General features: G+C 41.6%; 1 protein-coding gene across 3 annotated transcripts in view; it reads right to left on the reverse strand.

Moving 5' to 3' along the window:
- Window positions 1–7,726: 7,726 nt before the first annotated feature.
- NCOA7 (nuclear receptor coactivator 7) overlaps window positions 7,727–22,893 on the reverse strand; it is a 160,924-nt gene continuing 145,757 nt past the window's right edge. For 2 of the 3 annotated variants that reach the window (XM_040238989.1, XM_040238988.1), the window contains exons 12-16: window positions 17,090–17,215; window positions 15,449–15,601; window positions 10,705–10,800; window positions 10,218–10,291; window positions 7,727–9,864 (exon numbers count right to left, since the gene is read on the reverse strand). In XM_040238989.1, the coding sequence (XP_040094923.1) occupies window positions 9,729–9,864; window positions 10,218–10,291; window positions 10,705–10,800; window positions 15,449–15,601; window positions 17,090–17,215 (585 nt within the window). In that variant the 3' untranslated portion in view covers window positions 7,727–9,728. Of the gene's footprint in view, window positions 9,865–10,217; window positions 10,292–10,704; window positions 10,801–15,448; window positions 15,602–17,089; window positions 17,216–18,492; window positions 21,370–22,893 lie in introns of those variants that run through there. The other variant, XM_040238990.1, reaches the window with a different exon arrangement.

Genomic DNA, 22,893 nt, shown 5'->3' on the forward strand with positions numbered 1-22,893 from the left:
CTGCTTTAACACAACTCATTCCTGTGGCAAAATCCCAACCTGACATCTTCCAGATGCTCTGAAAAACCTAAACTTTAACGACTCTTCACAACTCTGAAAGCACCCATCCTAGCAACTTTCACTCTCTCCTGACTGCTTAGTGATTTCTGTTCTTGATCTTTCTTCAGCGCTTTCTGTTGGATTCCCACCTTCACTTCGCTCCCTTCCCAGCATAAACTCCCAAAGCCCATCATATCCCAGAATTGCTTTTGGGCACCCACCATGCCCTCTATTTTTGCTGTACTGCCAACTAGGTATTGCGTGTGGTTATCTCAGTGGTTAAAGGCACGAGCTAGGGAGTCAGACTTCCTCAATTTCTACCATTTAGTAGTGATTCTATCTTAGACAATCATTAATTTTTCAGGGCTTTCAGTTCCTCAGTTGGGAAATAATAATAGAGTACTTAGGACCATCACAAGTTATTATGAAGATTAATTGAGTTAATGTACGTGAAGTGCTTAGAATAGCGTTATGCCTCACACATAAGTGCTCAAAAATCTTTACTGTTATTACAGATAAACTGCTTGATGCTGCTTCTTAAAAGAATCACATAATCAAATTAATAAGTCCCACTATATACCCAAATCTGCAAAGCAAAACACAAATCGATAAACATCCCCCTTTTCCATCCCTCTCCCTAGATACTGCCCACTGAAAGGAGACACTTGAGAAAATACCCTCGCAGGGCCTGAGGACCTCTGAGATACGTGTTTGTGCTCAGTCATCTCTGATCCTTTGCGTCCCCATGAACCGTAGCCCACCAGGCTCCTCTGTTCATAGGATTTCCCAGGCAAGAATACTGGGGTGGGTTGCCATTTCCTCCTCCAGGGCATATTCCTGACCCAGGGATCAAACCGTGCCTCCTGCATTGACAGGCAGATCCTTTATCACCTGGGAAGCCCAGGGACCTCTGATATCATCATGTTAACTGTCCTCCTCATCAAAGGTAGATGGGATTAACAGACTGGCTAATTTCTTTTATTCTTAGGGCAATAACAGCAAGGATTTCAGGTGACTACTCCCCAGAAGACAGACTAGAAGAAACAGGCATTGACATGAATAGACATCTCACAAAGGAGAAAACCTCAATGCCTAGGGAATATGTTAAAAGATGCATACCCTCATTAATAGTCAGGAAAATGCAGGTTGAAACTACAGTGAAATAACATTGCACATTCCTGAAATTGGCAAAAACTAAGAAATTTAACAATGTCACGTGTTGGACAGAATATTCTAATAGGCATATAAATGGTACAGTCACTTTGTGAAACATTGAGAGATTATCTTGTAAAGCCAAATACTTACTCCATAGACTAGCCATTCCACCCCCATGAACCTCTTTCCTGTGGGCCTCAGGACAATTTTCAGAATCAGACAAAACTGCCAGCAACTCTATCCACTGATAGAATGGATTAAATAGTGATACAGTGGTATATTCACACCAAAGAATATTAAACACACACAGAAATGAAATACAAACGCAATAACAACATGGCAGAATCTTAGAAACAATGATGAAAAGAAAAAACCACATCTCTAACAAGTAAATAGTATAATGACATTTTACATTTATCAATCCACTTGATTCTTCCAACATTGCTCTCATTTGACAAGTGAGGAACTGACGGCACAGAGAGTTTAAATAGCTTGCTGACAAGGGGAAGGTTCCAGGATCTAGCTAACATTTACTTCACACTTACCATACCATGTACTTTCTTGCTGGTGCTGCTGCTAAGTCGCTTCAGTTGTGTCCAACTCTGTGCAACCCCAAAGATGGCAGCCCACCAGGCTCCCCCATCCCTGGGATTCTCCAGGCAAGAATACTGGAATGGGTCGCCATTTCCTTCTCCAATGCATGAAAGGGAAAAGTGAAAGGGAAGTCGCTCAGTCATGTCCGACTTTCCTAGGTTATTATTTTATGAGAAACGCTCCACATAACATGTCCTTGATTTTTTTTTTTTTTTCCCCTGACTAATCTTTCTTCCAAAATCAACCCCTAGAGTTAGGAGTGAAGAACCCAGTTTATCATATGCCTTTGCACTCTTCCCCTAACCCTATCACCAAAGTACAAACTCACTGGATAATTGAATCTTTACTTAAATGGTCTTCTGAACTATTTTCTAGATTCCTCACTTGGAAGCAGAGTGTGACTCACTGTCCACACCCTAAAGCCCTGAAGCCTTGAACTTCCCTTTAGTCTATACTTTTCAGAATGCCAGTAACTAAGAGGTCTGAAAATGAAGGAATTTTATTCCCAGAAAGCATTCACATACCACCCAGCCCTCCACCCTAGACTTTACATGACACTCCTAAGACGCAAAGGACAGAAATTGAGCAGCTAGAGGAGTCATTTCTTCTTGCATCACAATCTTAAGAATGACGCTTGTAAACCTGTGACTAAGCACTATATAGCAGGAAGCGGGGAGGAGAGCCAGGAATCCAAAACCTGTATTGTAATCTCAGGTTCTACTACTTAGCTGTACAGCATTGGGCAAATTCAAATTCTCTGGTGTTCATTTACTTTAGTTATGCACTTTGTTCAGTCAGCCTTGACAGGCGTTTATCGAATGCCTCCTACGTGCCATGCACACTGCCGAGCATGGCACCCGGACAAGCACTGGGACTGCCCGGACGCATAAGACCTTGTTAGCTACAGACAACCTCCCAGCCATTAAGGAGCTTTCTTTCCAGAGTGAAAAACTGTGTTATCTTGGTGCCTGAGATGGTTAATCAGAGTGTGGGTAACCTTGTGGTAGAGATGTAGAGACTGGACAATGGTCAGCATACTCTTGTGGTTAAGAGCTTAGCTTGGGGTCAGTTATAACTAAATGTATCCTGGCTTTAACTCTGATGAACTCTGTGATTTCTGGCAAGTTATGTGACCTCCTGAAGAATCAGTTTACTCATCTCTAAAACAGATAATACTATATATACTATATATATATACACACACACACACTATATTATATATATATATACTATGATTATACTATATTCAATTTGAGAATCAAATATAAATGAATATAAAAGGAGGTTGAGATTCACAATAAATAAATGTTACCTGTCCTCTTCATTCTCCTCTTCATATTATTATTGTTAATACATCATTTGTTTCTCCATAAGGCACTGTGACAGAGTTTGGAGATTTAGACAGAAGTTGTCCATCGTCTTGCTTGGCTCTAGCTGAAAGATGGTACTTTAGATGGATATTCAGATCTTGTCCCAAGACGGTTCCTGAAAATGTTGACATGTTTTAACAGGATGATTACAGGCCAGTGCAAAATGAAATTGATCTTGGAGGAGGTTATTTATAAATGTTCTGAAATATGGAAGGAGGTATAATTAATCATAGAATAAGCAAGAGGATGCATTTTAAACTAAGGATGGGTCAGTACATTCTTTGGGGAGATGTTTAAATGAGTGTAAATCATGCTGAATAAATTTGACTTAATCTAAAAAACTGTGGTCCAGAATTATGTCAGAAATGAATGATGAATATGATTATAAAGAAATTGTAATTAACTTCTTATGTACTAAAAATGCATGCCTTTCAAAAGTATAAACTGAGCAAAAATATTTGCTATGTTTTGTCATTTATGTATATGACAGAGGGCTAGTGTTGTGAATATACTAAAGAAATCTTACAAATACATAAGATGGTGAGTAACTCAGTAGAAAAATGAATAAAAGACTTAGCTTATTTAGGAAAAAATACATAAATCTGGGCAATATATGTGACCCTATGGACTGTAGCCCACCAGGTTCCTCTGTCCATGGGGTTTTCCAGGCAAGAATACTGGAGTGGGTTGCCATTTTCTTCTCCAGGGGATCTTCCAGACTCAGGGATTGAAACCATGTCTCCTGCATTGGCAGGTGAATCCTTTACCACTGACCCACCTGAGAAGCAAAAATGATCTTACAGATATACAAATTCATATCGCACAAAGTTCTATATGTATGGATGTTCACTAAGAATTATTTGTAAGAACCAAAGAAAAGTTCATTAGTGAATAGCTGTTTAAACAATGACAGACCCATGCAATGTATAATGAGGTAAGTCTACATATATTGATTAAAAAATGCTGTTCACAGTATATTGTTAACTTAAAAAGACAAAGAACAGTGTGCATAGTATGGTTCTGTTTTAAAAAAGAAGATACAAACAAAGATATATGCATAGACATGCTCCAGAAGGAAACACAAGGAATTTCTGTGGTGGTTACTTCTGGGGATATAGGAAGGAAATGTTTGCCTTTTACTGAATTCTCTCTGTCCTGTTTGAAAATGTTACCACGAATATGTTTTACTTTTATAATTAAAGAAAGAAACAAAACCTCAGCTTAAAAATTCTAAATAGCAAATGGGAACCATTGCAGCCTCTGAAAGTAGTTTTCATTACTAAATACGTTGCTGCCTTAGAAGATGAACTTTCCTGTGCAACTCTCACGTCATTAGTTGATTCCTCCATTCGAGGGAAGCATTTCTTCATTTACTTATCTAACCCTTAGCTGTGCTTGCTTTATGTCAGACACTATTTTAAGTGCTCTCATCATGATACAATCATGAGGTGGTTGTTATTATCCCCATAGTGGGGATCAGGAAGATGAAGCACATAGACGTTAAAATACTTAACCAGGGTCACAGTGCTAGTAAGCTCTAGAACTAAGATTCAAACCCAGACTGGGTCTAGAGAAGCCATGCCTTAATCCATGCTTTTGTTGCCTTTGGAAGTCTTTAGAAGCTTTGAGTTCTTGCCAGGTAATCTGGTTGTATGATCTGCTGAAAGGAACGTACGCCATGCATAGCCCCCAGCTCTCCTTGGGACACCCCAGGTCCAACCTACCTACATTTCTGACCCTTTGTAGGATCTAAGAGTACTCTTGCCTGGAAAATCCCATGGATGGAGGAGCCTGGTGGGCTGCAGTCCCTGGGGCTGCGAAGAGTCGGACACGACTGAGCGACTTCACTTTCACTTTTCACTTTCATGCATTGGAGAAGGAAATGGCAACCCACTCCAGTGTTCTTGCCTGGAGAATCCCAGGGACGGGGGAGCCTGGTGGGCTGCCCTCTATGGGGTCGCACAGAGTCGGACACGACTGAAGCGACTTAGCAGCAGCAGCAGGATCTAAGAGGGAAACAAACGCTGTAGGAGAACAAGACTAAGCCCTGCTGGGCATGGAGTAATAACAGGACCTTTTAGCAGCTCTCAAGGTCAACACAATACCTCAACACAGTGTATCTTTGTAGAAATATTCTTACTGTTAATTGGCATCTTCAAAGATGAAAGGGTTGATCTCAGTCAGCTGTTAGGTAAAATGTGGCTGATCATTAGCCGGTAGAGACTGTTGAACCAAGAAGGACTGCTGTGGAGATTAAAGGCTGAATTGATCGGCTGAATTCCAATGTTTTCAACATATGTCAAGGTAAGGAGGATTTTTTTAGCTGGAGAGACATGAAAAGGGCTGCCTTATCATCCAAGTTTGTTGAATGTGAATGTTCCTTGTAGGTGTTTCTTGTTTATCATTTTCTTCAGTATAATCTCAGACTTGTGTTAAGCTCTATCAAGGCTACTTTTTGTAACCCTAAAAGTGGATTGGTTGATGAAATGATGGGTTCTTGTTAATGGGTAAATAGGACACTAAGATGATCTAATCATCCCTTTTCTTATGCTTTTTGATTGCCCTTCATTCTAACAGGTTGAAAGCTTTCTCCACAGGCAGCAGGTTCTGGGTGTGAGTGCAGCCATTGGGCATCCCAGCCGGCAAGCTCAATAAGGAAGACCAGTCACTGAGCAGAACTGTTTGAGGCATTTTGGGTGGTTCGTTGTTCCTTGAGGATTCTGAAACTAGATGCACAACTCTGTGTAAGAAATAAACGTTTTTTCCTTCCTGTGGTTCATTGTGCATTGTGGATGGGTGCCTGGTGAGGGCTATGTCATCCTATAGGACTGCCATGGGCACCAGAATATCCAGGATAGGAACAAAACACATACAGATGGCCAAGGAGGAAATTTATTTAAGACAAGGTCTGGGCACTGGGAAAGGTTTTTTAAAATTATTTTTTCCTCAAAGATGAGCAGCATTTATCCTATACAAATCTAGGTTTTCAGTGTGAAAAGACTCTCAGGGAAGTGAACCTTCTGGTTATTTTATTAGCAGACCACCTAAACAATGAGACATACTATTACTTTAGGTGGTACCTAGTTTTGTAAAGATCCATAATGGCAGGGACAAATCAAAGTACTTAGAACTAAAGGTTCCCTTCTGGTGATGGAGTAACAGGCTGAGTTCATTGCCGATAACATATGATTTGGTTTTGCCAAATCTTGATCCTGAGCTGTGCTGTTCAACATGGCAGCCACTAACCATATGTGGCTAGATTTAAATACTTTAAGATTAATTAAATGAAATTAATAAAAATTAAATTTAAAAAATTCAACTCCTCAGTCACCCAAGTCACATTTCAAGTGTTCAACAGTAGTATGGTAGTGGCTACCGTAAAGGACAATGCAAATTCAGGGAACAGTTCGATTGGAGTAGAATGTTCTGTTGAACAGCACTGATCTAGAAAATAAATAGGTCTCAAAAGATAGTCTACCAAAAATTACCATTTGGATGCTTGATTGGCCACACCAGGGAGATTCTATCTAGTTTTTATTCTGAACCACTAGTTATCTGAAGGATTGATAGAAGGGTGGAGGCAGTATGATTTTAGATTTGGGGTGGACTGTAAAGCCCAATTTTTTCAGTAAAGATAGCCTTCTGTTGGCAGATCACTGTGGACATGGGTCATAGGCGAGTAGGTAGGAGGATGTTGAAAGGTTAGGGCTTACCCTGAATGAGGAGTGTGTGACCTGACTGGGCAGGAGGCAGTGCGCAAAGGTACTTTTGATAGTTGCACAAAGGGCGAGCATGGCTATTTAGTGTCTGGAACTTCCTTTGGTTTCTGACCTCCTTACCTTTCTTTATCTGATTATATAAAATAGGTTAGGCATCTTAAGAAAGTGAACCTCAGCTTTCTTTTCTGATTTAAGAGATTCTTAATGCCTTCCTCAAAAGGAAAGTATTTCTTGTATTAGTCCTGTTTCGTATGCCTCTAAAACTTTAAAAGGATTTAAGGAAAGGGAAATCAAATGAAGGCTGATAATACCTCTCACAAGAGTTCAGGATTTCCCTGGTGGCTTGTCACATGAGGGTGTATCTAAGTCACTTTCGACAGTGGTGAGACATTTGGCTGCCCTCTCCCATCTACGTCTTTTGAGGTTGCCTCATGAACTGAGGAACTGGGAAGGAAAGAACATTGTCTGAGGTCTTCATCTTCAGGGGCTCAGAGATAGGATGTTAAAGAAAATTGATCGGAGGGTAAGGTGTCTCTCGTGGAAGTTAGGAAGTAGGTCAAGAGAGAGATATGAAAAAGAAAGTCACTATTCAAAGAACAACTAGGATTAAGAACAGAAAAACTAGCAACAGAGCCAGGAGTTGTCTCTAGTAACTGTAACAAGAAGCAGTTTTCATGAACTGAATAGGAGTGTGGGTACGGGGAACAAAGAGGGAATTTCCAAGGTAGCAATAAAAACATGAGCACTGGACCTTACTTATTTAGCCTTGGTTATTTCACCATCCTCTCACGCAAGTAAAAGCTCCAGCATGCAATAAATACTTGCTGAATGAATCCTCAGGAAAGAAAATCACATTGAATGCATGAGTTCCTTTATTGAAAATATTGGGCTAGCACTGCATTACATACACTCAGTATCCATAAATGAAGGGCCACACATGTCTGATTGGACAATACTGTTTTAAATAGAGAACACAGCATCTGAATATGCTCTCACAAGTATAATATCATGGACTAAACTAGGTAAGAGTGAACTATATGCAAAATGACCATTTTGTTAATAGCATATGGTTGCAAATGGCATAAATGGTAAACATGATCATACTGAGACATTCCTGGAATCTCACACAGGCACATTATGTAACAAGCAGATTAATAAGTTTCAACTGCCAATAAATTGTTAATGAAGAGTTCACAACAGAACTTGGGTGAAAGTACACCCAGGCTACAGGTTTAAGATTTTATAGCATTCAAAGAAACTTGTATGGAATGTGAGTGGAGTGAAATAATTGTTGATCTGACAGGAGGCCACATGGCAATTTGTTTGTTCTCTTTTATAAATAGTCTAAAGTAAGAGAATAAGCTAGAGGGAGTATTCCGCCAGCTTAAAGCCAACATTCTAAGCACTGTTTACATTTTTAAAATGCAGGTCTACACACTACTACTTTCTATTAATTTCTCCTTTCAAAGATCACTGGAAATGTAATTTATGACAGACAACTTTCTCAGCTTTGGCTATTACTTGACATTGTTTTCCATTAGCAGTCTTTGGCTTTTGTAAAAGTTTGACAATCAATAATATTTGTTAAAATTTTAATAAGGTTTTATTATTAACTTTCATTAAAGAGTGTTTAATGATATGAAAGTGAGTTGATATTTAAAAACTGCTTTTTACTTTTTATTCCGATTGTGGTATAAATGCATCTTGGCATTGAATTTTTTTCAAATAAAAGAGTGTAGAAACCAAGACAGTTGGGATAATGGACACTTCTCATTTGATATAAAATATACAGAAATTAAAACATTCAGTCTCATTTAAAACAGCGGCCTGTTAATGTAAAAACTTGGGGGAAATTATGCAAAAAAAATCCAATAAAAATACAATTTCGGTTACTAACACACGAGATTTTATAAGAAGCAAAACATTTCTTTTCAAAAGCAGGGTTCTAAATCCAGGATCATAAAAGTATACATTACTGTAAATATCAATTTATGACTGTGAGAAATGGCTTATTCTTCTTTACACAATTATGTTCAGAGTAAATAACTAAAAATGTACCTTTTCAATGACAAAATGGAAAGATGGCCTACAACAGTCAAATCAATAAACATTGATAATGAGTTTTTAAAAATTCAGAATTGTGTGTGTGTGTATATATGTGTGTGTATATATATGGACATTAAGCAGCACATACATATACAGATCACCCTAAACAATCAGGGCAAAAAAAATTTAATATAAAACTATATAAATCAAATGGATTTGTTGCCAAAACAGCACAAAATGTATACATTTCTTTACTTCAAGATTTGACACATTAAAAGAAAAAAATTGCCAACAGATTTCAAACAATATACTAGAAATAATAAATAAAACAGTTTTAAAAAATCATATATTCCCTTTAAGTGCTGTGCATTTTCAATTTTTCTAAATGAGACTAAACTTTTCAATGGCAAACAATAGTATGCTGTACATTTTGGTAATGAAAATTATGTTGATAAATATACAAGGAATGTATATACTTCTACAGTATTTTCTTTTTCACAGTTACCAAAAATAAAAATTGCATTCAACTCACATCTATAAATATTCTGACTCCTCACTCTATGGGTTTGAAGAAAGTGAGAGTATAAAGTCTTTCAACGATCTGAACTTCAAATTCTTCATCGTCTGCCTTCCACATGTACCTTTCAGAATCTCTGCAATGTAATTGCGCTCTGAGATGATGGCAGAAAGAAAGCACTATGATGGGATGAGGCAGTCTGGGCTGGGGCTTCGTCTTCCAGCTAGCTTTAGCAGGGCTGACCGAACCCAGTCTTTTTAAATGTTCTATTTTAAGGCAGTCTAAATTTCACTCGAATGTCCATACCTCGAGGTCTTGAACTATGAAGTCTTCCTTTTTGGAAAGAATATCATTATTAAAAGTGCTGCAGGAGTTGCTTCGTCCATGGTATAAGTCGGCATCTAACCATAAGCCAAATCGTCCCCTAAAAAGGTTAAAAAAGCAAAATGGTGAAAACATCTCAACTTTATGTACACGCTATCTGTCCTCCCTTGTCCCAACTTCTTTCTTTTATGCCATAGTCAAAACCCTAAACTGCTTATAAAAATTCCCTTTATTTAAATGACCTGTCTTTCAGGTGGTCCCTCATTTGGACACATAAATAAGTCATTTAATCTTCAATTCTTAGTGTCATGTGTTAGACCACACTGTCCTAAATAATCGACTAACTACACATGGACTAACTACAAGCAGCTGACACCAAAGTTTCAGTTACCTGGATTAAAACAGACCCACTCTGGTCAAGTAGTAAATTAATAACAGCAACAAAAACCTTACCCTCCACCACCAAGTTCCAAAGAACTTATGTCCCCATTGATAAAGTATGAGTTTTCTCCACTCCACTTGAAGACCTTAGGTAAAAACACAAGACAAAGAGAGATCAGACATTTCAATCTGGAGAATTAGTAAAGAGGGAGGGGACCACCCATAGGCTGATGAAGCTCCTGACTTCTAGACCTTTCCCACACCAGGATGAGCTCTCCGAAGTGGTTATGAGGCAGAAAAGATCACTTGCACACATGTTGGCTCTGACCTGCAATTCCACCCTGGATCTCAGAAGTTCATGCAAAAGTTCCCAAGGCCCAGGAAGGGAACCAAGCGGTTTCTATGCTGTGGTCATGAAGTGCTGAGCAGGTTAGAGAGAGGCCAAGTGAGGTGATGGGATGGGACGTCTACCACTCCGACCACAGCCCCCCACCTCCTGCCCCACCCACCCTCCTGACACCACGACACTAGGCCGTCAGTATTCCTTCCATCTAGGTACCTTGAAATGGGGGCTAAATGTGTAGAGAAAAGTTTCGCCTGTGCCATAATAGTGATCACTGAACTTGAAAGGATGAGTCGCATATGCTCCAAAGATCTGTCAAAAGAAAACAGAAATGTTAGCAGCTTTCAAACACAAACCTCTCAAAGAAAGCCCTTCTGAAATATTTTAGCATAATCCTTTTCTGAGGTCTCATTATATCTCTTTCAGCAAGATAATTACGAAGAGCATTACTAAGTCAGAGTTTCGTAGTAAAAAAGACCACCAACCAACAAATAAAATGTCCCTGGTTCTTATCAGTACCCAAGGGGCTCAGAGAACTTATAGGTCAAAGGTCAGCAATTGCTTCAATTTAAAAAGACTTCCAAAGTCCACTGTAGAGACAAAAGTCTTCCAGTGAATACAGGTGGCACACTGGAACATTAAACAACTACAACATACACCTTGCTCACAGAAATTAGTCGTTGAGACAGTGAGGGCCTGTCTTTGATGTGTTTTATAAGTAGACTCATGGTCAGATATTTCCCCAGAGAAAATAAATTTTCCTCTCCCTTGATTTGTAAAAATGAGTTTTCAATATGCTTAATAGAACTGTATCCTTGACGTGACTGATCCAGTACTTAGTTCAAAATGACTTTTAAGAGAAAAGTAACAATTCCTAATACTATAGGCTTTCAAGGTGGTTTAGATGTATCTGAATCAATGATTTTGTCTATTTTTTCTTTTTGGGGTTGGAAGGAGCAGTGTTTTCAGAATGACCATTCCACTGCTTCAGCCTCTTATCCTCCTCAGGTCCCAACCAGTACTTGCAGGGGTGAAGACTGATAAAAATGAGCATACATATTCTGGAAATGTCCCTAGGTGATTCTGATATATCTTCTCCAAATTCCACTTGAGAAACAAAGCTTCAAATGGAGTCTATCTGGAAAATGTCTTATAATTCTTCAAAATAATTTAAATCTGATTATTATCATCATGGAATCTCTGCTTCAGTTCCTAGCTCCTTGAAACACTAAAAATTAGGCAGAGTAGAAGTCTCAAAACTCTTTCTAACCCATGTTCCTCATACCAAAATCTCTCCTTAGAGCTGCTAAGAACAAAGAAAAAACAGTAACAAATCTTCTTAGCAATCATAGAAATTTGTTTAAGCACTGGAGATAGGATGATACTAAGAAATGACTGTTAATTTTTTGGATATACAGCATTACGGTTATGTAAGAAAACATTCATTTTATTTTTTATATTTATTTAGACAGAAGTTATATAATATGTACATAATTGTATTGTTGGGTCTATGGCATCTAAAAATTTAATATATTTGACAATAATAGAACAAAGAAATCCATGGAGGGGAAGGAAGATAGCCAGAAGTGGTAAAAGGAAGGTTAATACGACAAAACCTATAAACGCATAATTGCTCTCCTTCTTCTCTCAGCTTTCTTAGTAGATAAAAATTACACAATTATATAAATAACTGTTTACTGTTGACTTTGTAATATATATCAATGTTATACCACAAAATTACTATAAAAAAGTGGAAAGATGTAATAGAACAATATAGGAGTAACATTTCTATACCTCACTGGAATTAAGTTAGTATAAATCAGGCTGTTACCTGATGATTGCTCTACTATTTTCCATAGTGCCTCGTGGTATAAATTAGTCCATGGTAATTCTCACTCAAGTACATTTAGGCCCCTTTGCCACAGTAGTTTTCCTTGGCCAGTCTGTAATTTATCCTGACTCCAGGAAGGCTCTCCTCAGCTGTCTCTCGCCCTGGTTCTCTCTGGAAGGTCTATAGCTTAGTCTGCTGCCTTCATGGAGCTACTAGCCTCCTCTTAATTGTTTACCACCACATTTTTATTGTTTTCTAGAGGAGCCTGGTAGGCTGCAGTCCATGGCGTCGCTAAGATTCGGACACAACTGAACGACTGCACTTTCACTTTTCACTTTCATGCATTGGAGAAGGAAATGGCAACCCACTCCAGTGTTCTTGCCTGGAGAATCCCAGGGACGGGGGAGCCTGGTGGGCTGGCGTCTATGGGGTCGCACAGAGTCGGACACGACTGAAGTGACTTAGCAGCAGCAGCAGAGGAGGAGCCTGGTGGGCTGCAGTCCATGGGGTCGCTAAGAGTCGGACACGACTGAGCAACTTAACTTCCACTTTTCACTTTCATGCATTGGAGAAGGAAATGGCAACCCACTCCAGTGTTCTTGCCTGGAGAATCCCAGGGACGGCGGAGCCTGGTGGGCTGCCATCTATGGGGTCGACTGAAGCGACTTAGCAGCAGCAGCAGCAGCAGCAGACTTCCCTTTAGCTTGAACTTCCCCCGCGTTCTTCTAAATAATGTCAGGTCTTTTGGGGATAGCTTCTGAGCTGTATGTTTTATGGTCTGCCCATTCACCTGGAGCTGGGAGCTACAGACTCTGCTTTGGAGCTGGGAGGTGGATAGTGGTTCGCTTTTCTCAAAGGTACAGTCCTGCTTTATGAGCACAGTGCTGGGCAGGGGCAGTAGCAACTGGTCTTGTCTTCCCTCTCCTACCTGTAACTTCTGCTCTGTGCTGAAGCAAGGGCAGTAGAGACCCCTGTATTCTCAGCCTGCTGTGCTGAAGGTAGACCAACCGTCCTCCGAGAAGGGGCCGGTAAGGGGAAGAGCACCCCCTACCTCCAGGCCACCCTTGGCTGCAATTCAGCCTCTGAAGCTGAATGGTGGGTAGGGGATAAGAAATGCTGAGGACCTGCCTGGGAGCTGGGGTTGATGGATCCTCATCTTCTTGTCCACGCATGCCCAGAACGAAGCCTGTGTCTGAACAGGAACTGGGGTCGGGGGGCAGGGGGGCCGGGAACAAGTGCCACAGAATCCCACTGTTATTACCGAGATTTATCAGATATTCTTTAAATGAATTTTCACTTGCCGTATGCCCTTAGGACAATATCCAGAGACTAAGTGATCATTGCTTTTATAATTTCCATCAGTAATGGCTGTTTCACTGGGGACTGGTTCTGCAGAACTCCTCATGCCTGCCAGTCTGCATATGTAATGCTTTTATATTAGAACTGTATATGGTTCATTTCCAGATAAATGTACAGATGTTGTGCTATCACGTTCCCAAACACAGTGGAGCTGCCTCCTTCCTTGCCTTGGGGGTAGATGGGATGGCGAAAGCAGAGTTATTGTCCAGCTGCCCTCAAATAACACAAATGCTTTCAGTAAGATAACACTTCAGGGAAAAACAGTGTAATCTTCAGGAATAGGCAGACATCCATTACATACCTTCTGATAGGAAGCTGAGTAAAACCATGCATCATCAAAACCTGCTCTGTGAGGCCAACAGATTTCCCAACAAGTTTGCTATCTATTCGTAACTTAACAGAAGAACTAATCTATACATACAGTGCAGGTTTGTGTGTGGTCTAACACCATCTAGCTCTATCTCATCTAAAACGTAGCACCTAACTTTGCAAACATTTCACTAAATCTCCAAGTAAATTCCATTTTAAATCTTTGTTGTTATTATTTAAATTTTTTTACCTTGCCTCTCTCTACTGTTCAGCTTGGACTATGATTAAATAAAGTGTTCTCAATCTGCAAATAACAGTAGTAACAGTGATAATAGCTGAACCATTCCCCACAACTCTTAATCTATAATTATACTGTAACCTACTCACAGGAAAGATCACAGTCGAGACAGACAATGCCTTTAGTACTGCCACCACTCATTTTTCCCAAGACAAATTATGACAGCAAGTATCTATTTCCCCTAAACTGATCCTAATTATATGGCTTCTCAGCAAGCTCCTCAATGTTTAACAGTGCCCCACACCTAACAGACACTCATGCATTTTCTGAATGGATGCATAAATAAATGGTTGTCAAGTAAACCCTGCTTCCAAAGGCCAGAAATAGAGAATAATGATATCTACATCTTAGAAGAGCAAAGAAATTTCTTCTTGCTATAATACAGACCAAATTGAAATGCTCTTGAAAGATGAAAAAGCAGACTTGAAAGGTTTCTTCCTTTTGTAATGCAGAAGTTGGCCTGGATGGTGTAGAAAAGAAACCCGGACAGATTCCACCCAAACTCCCAGCTGAGTGAGCCAAGAATTATTAGTGTAGGGTAGATGGGAGTAATATCTATTAATAGATTTCAACAGGGCCTCCAAGACCAAGAGGGATGAAACAGAGATGAAAGTGAGAGAGATGAAAGTGTAATGAGCAATGGCCCAGAGCATTTTCTCCTGTCTCGTAACAACTGGGCCCATAAGGTACAACACATCACGGGCCTAACCGGCTCTCCATCTCAGGAGCTACGTGGACAAGATTGGTGGGCACTACCTCAGCCACCTGAAGAGAATTCTGGGATGGCACTGAAACTTCTTTCTGCAACTATCTCCAAATCTCCACTTGAATTCTTCCAACTTCTCCAGTTTCAGCTTGCAGGATATCCCTGTAGCTTCCTACTCTATGATGAGAACAGGGGAAAACGATGTGACTGTACTTGGAGGCGTGCTCCATTTTCTTTTTTTAGAGATGCATTCTGAAGTAAGTAGGGGTAAAACCACATAATAATTGGGGATTTACTTCAATTCTTCAGGAAAGAAAAGAACCAAGTGTCTGTGGCAAAATCCTGCTAACTGTGCAGTCTGGCTGATGGGAGTTCATTGTATCCGTCTCTCTCCTGTCGCGTAGGTTTGAGAAACTTCATTGAAAAAATGTTTCTCTATAAGAGGAACAAGCCTCACCTGATTATCCATGTCTTTGATGACCAATAGGACAGGACTGTCTAGTGCTGCTGACTTCCGGTAGAGAGTCTTCAAGCTGGTCCCATGCTCTAGCGTGCTGTACGCGAGTCTCCATGGATAGCCCTGCACCCTTGCTGGAAGGCGTCGGGCCAGCTGTGAATCCAAGGATGGAGATGTAAATATACAGGCTGCCTGAAAATCATCACGCATGAACTTGTAGCACCAAACAGATGCCTACGGCTCAAACTCAAAAATCACATGACTTTCCACATTGTTCCCCTTTACTCTAGCAAATACTTGCCACTATAAACTGAGAAGGCAAAACCATCATTGCTTGACATTGTTTACCTTGGCAGGGATGCTCCCCAGAGCATGTGTTTCCTTTCAGGGATGATGCTGAAGGGTTACTGTCCCCCTATACATTTGAAGATAGAGCACCGAGCTGGATTAAGAGGTATGAATTAGACTCATGCTGTATTCTGTACCGTTCAACCTTTCTTTCTCTGAGTATTTTACCAGCTGATCTTTCTAAACATGCCAAGGCTCAGAGCTGTTCCTGACAACTGAAGAGTCTCACCAAACTGAGCACAACAAAGCATGGGTATTTTATGCCAGTAATCAGACGGAGTTTGTCCTCCTTGCACTTGTATCTTTCACTAACTTTAATATTTAACTTGATTTTGGCTGTCATAGGGCTTCCCAGGTGGTGCTAATGGTAAAGAACCCACTTGGCAATGCAGAAGACATAAGTGATGCAGGTTTGATCCCTGGGTCAGGAAGATCCCCTGGAGGAGGGCATGGCAACCCACTCCAGTATTCTTGCCTAGAGAATCCCATGGACAGAGAAGCCTGGAGGGTTATAGTCCATAGGATCACACACAACTGAAGTGACTTAGCACAGTAGCTGTCATAAATGCATATCTTTAAAAAAATACAAACAACGGAGGCTATATAAGATGTTGAGGTCCTCAGAATGCTTGGCGTAGTTCTAGAATCAGCATGAACTCTGTAACTGCTTGGTCAAGTCACTTAGCTTTACGGGCCATCATAGATGCTTTTATAAATTGAGGGACTTGAACTTGGTGATTCTTTAAGGTCTCTGAATTTCAGTTTCTAAGCTGATTGATGGGGGAAGTACAAGAGGTCCCTTCCTAAAGTTCAAACTCAAGCACATAGTATTTCATGAAAACAGAATTAAGCGATGCTCAGGAAATAGAAACTAAACAAAACAAAACAAAACTAAGAGAAAGGAAAGTTTTTCCTAGTAGTAATAGATGGTTTTCATAAAGCAAGTTAAGTGTACTTGCTATGTGACGTTTACTGAGCCTGATCAATTAAAACCATCGGAACTCTGAGATAAATGATCCTTTTAAAATATGTTAGGACTATAACAGGACACTTTAAACGTTATTCTGAAGACAATAAATGGTTTTTTGCTCAGGTCTCAGGAAATGGATGTAGGTGTTGGCCAAGTCCTCCTCCCAAGAGGGTGGCAGGGACACTGTCTTTCTGAAACAGGGGGCCTTGGTCAGGCTGCTGGGGTTTTCCTTTAAAACTGGACTCCCTCTCCACCCCAAGCGAGAAGAGCAAGTGGTTTCAAGGCTTGGAAGGCCCCTACCCTCATCCCCAGGGAGGACACACCTGCTCGATGTGCATGTTTTCCAGAAGCGCGCTGTGGGGCTGCAGGGTCGGCAGGGCGGCCTCGTCCTCCTCTTCGTAGTAGCTGCACGTGCTCTTCCTGCGTTTTGCCTCCTCGACCGTGATGATCTGAAACAGAGAAGCCAGGTAAACCAAGAAAAATGATATTCTGGCTTTTCCTTCACCTGCTATGAACAAAAAGGACCTCAGGTACACGATTGCCTGTAACCAGTAGGTTTAGCAGCAGGACATAAACTGAGCCAAGACTCTTGGCGGGGAACGGCTAATTATAATCTCAATTTCAGAGAAAATGCAGAATTTAACACAGAGTGGCTGCAACACTTAATATGTACAAATTAAGTCACAAGTTTTCCAGTTTTGTTACTCTCAGCCATCAGGTAAGAATTATGTATTATTTCACAAGTGATTCATACCTTTGAAATGCCTTGAATGATTCTCCATTAGCCTGCATCTAAATTTGAATTATTAAGGGAGTAATTAGAGATCATACTATGAGTAAGTCTTCTATAAATAGGGAAATTGGGAAGATTAAGAATAGCTTTTTAATCAAGACTCCTAACGTTTCCTCTCAAGGCCAGGCACATAGCAACCAACAAGCAATCACAGCAACAGTGAATGATAACATCTATGGAAAATAACAAAACAAGGAGGCATCAAGCTTTAGTCTAGATTATAATTATGTTATGATTCTTTATGGACAGTTCAGAAGCCATCAAAGTAGTATTTCCTTCAAAGCTGAAAACAGAAGCACGATGTTGGTACACACCATTTATTTCATCGTAAATACACTTGTCAAGTACCAGGTTAGAATCTTTTCGCCTTCTGCTTCTCTGAAAATCTGGATAAGTCACCAAATTATTTTGAAATTGAAGGGTATAGAGAGAAAGTAACTAATATACTAAAATACCTGAGTACAATGGAATGATTTTTGCATTACAGAGAAAAAGCACTTACATTACCTTAGTGAAAAGTTGCCCGATAGTGACTACTTAGTTTCCAGAACGCTGTCACCTGAGCCTGATTTCTATAAATTGGCCCTTAAATTTTTACCGTTTTCTAAGGGGCCTTTACTTAAAGAACACACTGTCAAAGAATCACAAATTCAGCATTTTAAATGTGTTAAGTAAAGCACATGTATGGGGGGGACCTCTGCATTTAACACAAGTACAAAATGGGGCTGCAGAATGAAAAACTAAAGTGTGGAATTTTGACTCCAAAGAGAAAGGGCAAACCACACCGGTGTCTCTCTCCAAAGTGAATAAAAGACCTGCTCTGGCTGAGAGAGCAGCCTGATCCTTTCTAACTAGAAAGCATTTCAAAACATCTGAGTGGCAGAGCGCAGAGGGTCCGCAGGCACCTGGTAAGCTATCAGGACTCCAACATACCTTCACAAAAGGCTCTTGGTCCGGTCTGGCACAATAGAAAATCTGAATGTCTGGAGGCAGTCTTCGGACTCGCATTGTGAAGGGGTGGGAACTGCCTGCTTGCTCTCTGAAGGGAACAGGTTTTTTGCCTGTCTGCCTCCACAGCACTGTTAGAGCCACGCGGAGCTACAACTGCTTATGTAGTATCTAGTTTCCTGCATGATTGAGTTTCTGTTTCCCTTAGGAGAGCGTTCAATATTTCTACAGGAACACACCCAAATTAGGATTTCGAGCAAACACACACTTCCTGTTAGGCATAGCTGTGAGGCTGTAAAATGACACTTTCACCTTTGAAACGCTGGTGGTTTCCTAACAGCACAACAAAACTTCATTGTTGCGTGGTTTTTTTTTTTTCCGCCTTCTTCATCTTGTACTTTTCTTCCCAACTGTCCTCCGGCTGCCTGAGTTAGCTTTTTCTAGCCCTGCCTTCTCAGATTTTTTTTCCTGCATCTTCTCTGAAGGGAAATCTCCATTTTAAAACTTTGAGTGTGCTGGCTGACATCAGTTTGAATCTCAAAGGAAAGATGAAAAGGAGGCTTTACCGGAGGTAGGTTCATTACATTTAGAACAATGGGGTTTCACTTCAAGACCCTGTCTGTTGAGTATGAGAGACGTCAAAGAAAGGAAGAACATCTGGTGTATATGAAGCTGAGAAAAAATGTTACTTAAGATTCAGTTTTTCAAAAGAGTTGGCAAAGTAATATTTACCTTTTAACCTTTCAAAATATTAATCTTAATGACAAATAAGCATGATGAGTCTTCCTCTGCCGCCCAGATCAGATTTCTAGGGTTGGAGAGAGAGGCAGATCACTGTTGGATCAATTTTCAAGGATCTTTCTGTGAGTTTTCCAGGTCAAAAATGGCCTTTTGGTACCCCTGGGGGATTGAGTGCCACTACATAGATCATCGCAGGGGTCAGGAGGCTGTGGAGGATATTTGGTGACCAGCCTCAGGTTGGCCAGAACTTATTCTCAGTGCGAGAGTCTGGATACAATCTAGGGCAGAAGCGCTTGGACTCTGCGCCAGTGAGCTGGCATACCCTTCAGTGCCTGGCGCTTCGTGACAGCTAACAGTTGCTGAGTGCTTTCTCTATGACCCCAAGTGCCAGCTGCTTTGCAAGGCATGACACAAGCAATTACAATATATCATTTGTTCGCTTTTCAAATTAGCAGAAGTTTTGAGAAAGGAATAACAGTTAATAAAGCTTTCTGTTAGCAGAAGCACAGTGAGAAGGGTATTCCTCACATTTCTGGCAAACGGTCATTATATACAAAATTAGACTTAAAAAAGTAATGCCCTTATGCTAAGTAATTTCACTTTCAGGAAATTAGGAAAAGAGTCAGAGTTACACATCATCTCATCCTTGTGAAAAACTTGAATGAATACGATTCCTACAAGTGGCGGAATTGTTAAATTTTGATTGAGGTTTAAAATATGTAACCATTAAAACAAGGCTTCAAAATCTTTAAATAGGATACAATTCTCACAAGATGTCCGGTAAGAAAAGCCAGATACCAAACTATACATAAAAATGATCTCATTTTGCAAAAATAAAAAGACTCACTCTCCCTACCTTTACCCCCTAGAAAACACTCTATTATAGAAAGAGTTTAAAAAATGTACAAAAGTGTTGTGTGTTTAGATATTATTTTTAAAATGTTCAGCACTGTACTTTTCTATAGCTTTCAAATTTAATATAATAAGCAGGTATTTTATAAAATTAGGGAATAATGCTTATTTAAAGAGCTTGGTATGGAGGGTGGACTAATGGTTGGGTTGGCTGGAGGTGCCCTTGAAAGGGTGCAGAGAGCTGACTAGGGTGGTGGGCCCCACCCCACATAAGATCAGAATCAACAGACTCTAATTGGGGATGACTGAGGATGAAAAAGAAGAATCTGGGATGATATTTAGGTTTCTGACTTGGGGCACCACTAATTAAGACGAGAAGGCAGGAGGACAAGCATGTTTGGGGGAAAGATGACGGGACTTTATGGACACGCTGAGGATCAGACACCTGTTAGGGGAGTGAAGCTTCCTCTTCCCCACCCGCAGAGGAGAAGGAATGGGATGCCAGGGGCCCGGCTTTAAGGTAATGCTAGTGAGCCGAGTCTGCTCCTGCACGGGAAGGAGCCGGGACAGCTCAATTCTTCTCTTCGTTGTACTTTTGGACTTTCTTGTCCATGTGGCAAGAAACTGGGATAACAGTCCAGTCACCTCTGTCTCCAGGTATCTCTTCTTTCCATGTGCCCCAAGTGTTAACAAGAGCACTAGGGTCTTGGAAGAGGCCACCCCGTTTCTTCCTCCTCCTCCGTCCCTTCTTCTTTTCCTCCTCTTCCACCACAGGTCTAGAGACACACCTTCTAGAGGGATGAGCTCTCTTATCCTGCTCAGTGGCTCAGCCTGAGAGGCTCACTCAAGCCCACTCGACTCTAGCCCGGGAAGCAGACTTTTCTCTCTCCGCATGCCTCCTTAGCGCCTTGTCCTCTGTGTGCTGGAGGGCACGGCCCCTTCTCCCACTGGACTTGTCAGGAGCTGAGATTCAAGGTTGGGATTAGCGGAAGGAGGCAGAATAGGCTTAAACGAGGGCTGCTTCAGTTCAAGATATCCAGACCTAGTCAGGAAAGGATTGAATTCCCAAAGCAATGGAAACCCTCTCTGCAGGCCTCCATACTGGGGCAAGAGACCATAGCCTCTACAAGAAAACACACCTTTCCTAGCTCTGCTTCCTCTCGGCACTCATCTCATGGGGGCCTCTGGGCACAGACGGCTAGGTGGGGACAGGAGGTGGTATTCCCTGACACCTTAGCCAGAAACCCAGTGTCACACCACCTCTGCCCCGTGGAGACCCAGGGCTACCTGTGGGGCATCTGTGTGCTTGAGAGCAGCAGCTTGGAAAGAAAGAAGCGCGTGAAGCAGACATGTGGCAATCTGCAGCGTAAATCTCAAAAGCTGATGAGCTCATCCAAGGAAGATGTAATAGATGAGAAGAAAAAAAGAGTCAGAGACAAAGCCTTGGGGAACACCACGAGAAAAGGAACAAGCAAAGTATATTTGGGGGACTTCCCTGGTGGCCTAGTGGTTAAGAATCTGCCTTCCAATGCAGGGGACGTGGGTTTGATCCCTCGTTGGGGAGCTAGGATCCCACTTATCCCAGGGCAACTAAGCCCATGAGCCGCAACTACTTAGCTCGCGTGCCACAGCTAAGACCTGATGCAGCTAAATATAAATAAATATTTTTTAAAAAATGTACTCAGAAAGACTGGCCAGGGATAGAAATAAAACAAAACAAAACAGAGATGATAAGAAAAGCCAAAGAGAAGGAGAGTCTAACAGGCTTGTGCTGTGCTGTGCTAAAGTTGCTTCAGTCGTGTCTGACTCTTTGTGACCGCATGAACTGTAGCCCGCCAGGCTCCTCTACCCCTGGGATTCTCCAGGCAAGAATACTGGAGTGGGTTGCCGTGCCTTCCTCCAGGGCATCTTCCCCGCCAAGGAATCGAACTTGAGTTTCTTGCATCTCCTGCACTGGCAGGCGGGTTCTTTACCACTAGTGCCACCTGGGAAACCCTGTTTTTAATCAAAGGTTTCAAACAAGAAGGAGCAATGTGAAGGCAAACATGCAAACAAGCCAAGTGCGGGGCCACAGACCACAGCGCTGGGAACCGTGGGCTGCGGGAGCAGAGGAGGAGTACTCGACTGAGAGCCTCGCAGCAGTGACCGGTGGGCTGGGCCTGTGAAGGGTGACAGGAGCTTGCTGTGTGTGTGCGTGCACATCGGGGCTGGGAGTGAGTAAATGAGAAAGGGACGGTGAGGCAAACACACACACGGAAGGACCAGGCGTGTCAGAGGAGTCAGAGCCAAGGGGCCGGCCTCACCACCCTGCACCGTCCCCATCTCACAGAGCGCCAGTCTTGGAAGATCTGACAGCCGCTTGATGGACCTGCATCCAGGCTGGGAGTGTTGCTGGAGAAACCTCACCGCCCGCCACCCGCCACCCGCCACCGCAGCCTGATGCCAGACCCCATCTGGGCCTTCAGTAGCAGGCAGCCATCCTCCTGCAGTTCATCAGCTGGCGTTATTCCTGGTTTCTATAGCGCCTACTCAGACCTTCTCTGTATTCCTCCAAGTCCTCCCTTCTTCACTTCTAGGAGATGCCCCCTTCTGCTGTTCCCAAGAAATCATCATATGAGCAATACCACGACTTACATAATACTGCCACTGAATCTGCATTCTGTTCACACACGTCCTATTCTTTTCTGCTGCCTGAGCACCTAAGACCAATCCTATCCCCACCCCTACATTCCCTGCCAATTCTCAGGGATCCAGTCCCTGGCTTATGCCCCCTCTTATTTTATCTTCTGAACC

Source organism: Oryx dammah, unplaced genomic scaffold (assembly GCF_014754425.2).
Source record: "Oryx dammah isolate SB20612 unplaced genomic scaffold, SCBI_Odam_1.1 HiC_scaffold_4, whole genome shotgun sequence".
In the NCBI taxonomy this organism is placed as follows: domain Eukaryota; kingdom Metazoa; phylum Chordata; class Mammalia; order Artiodactyla; family Bovidae; genus Oryx; species Oryx dammah.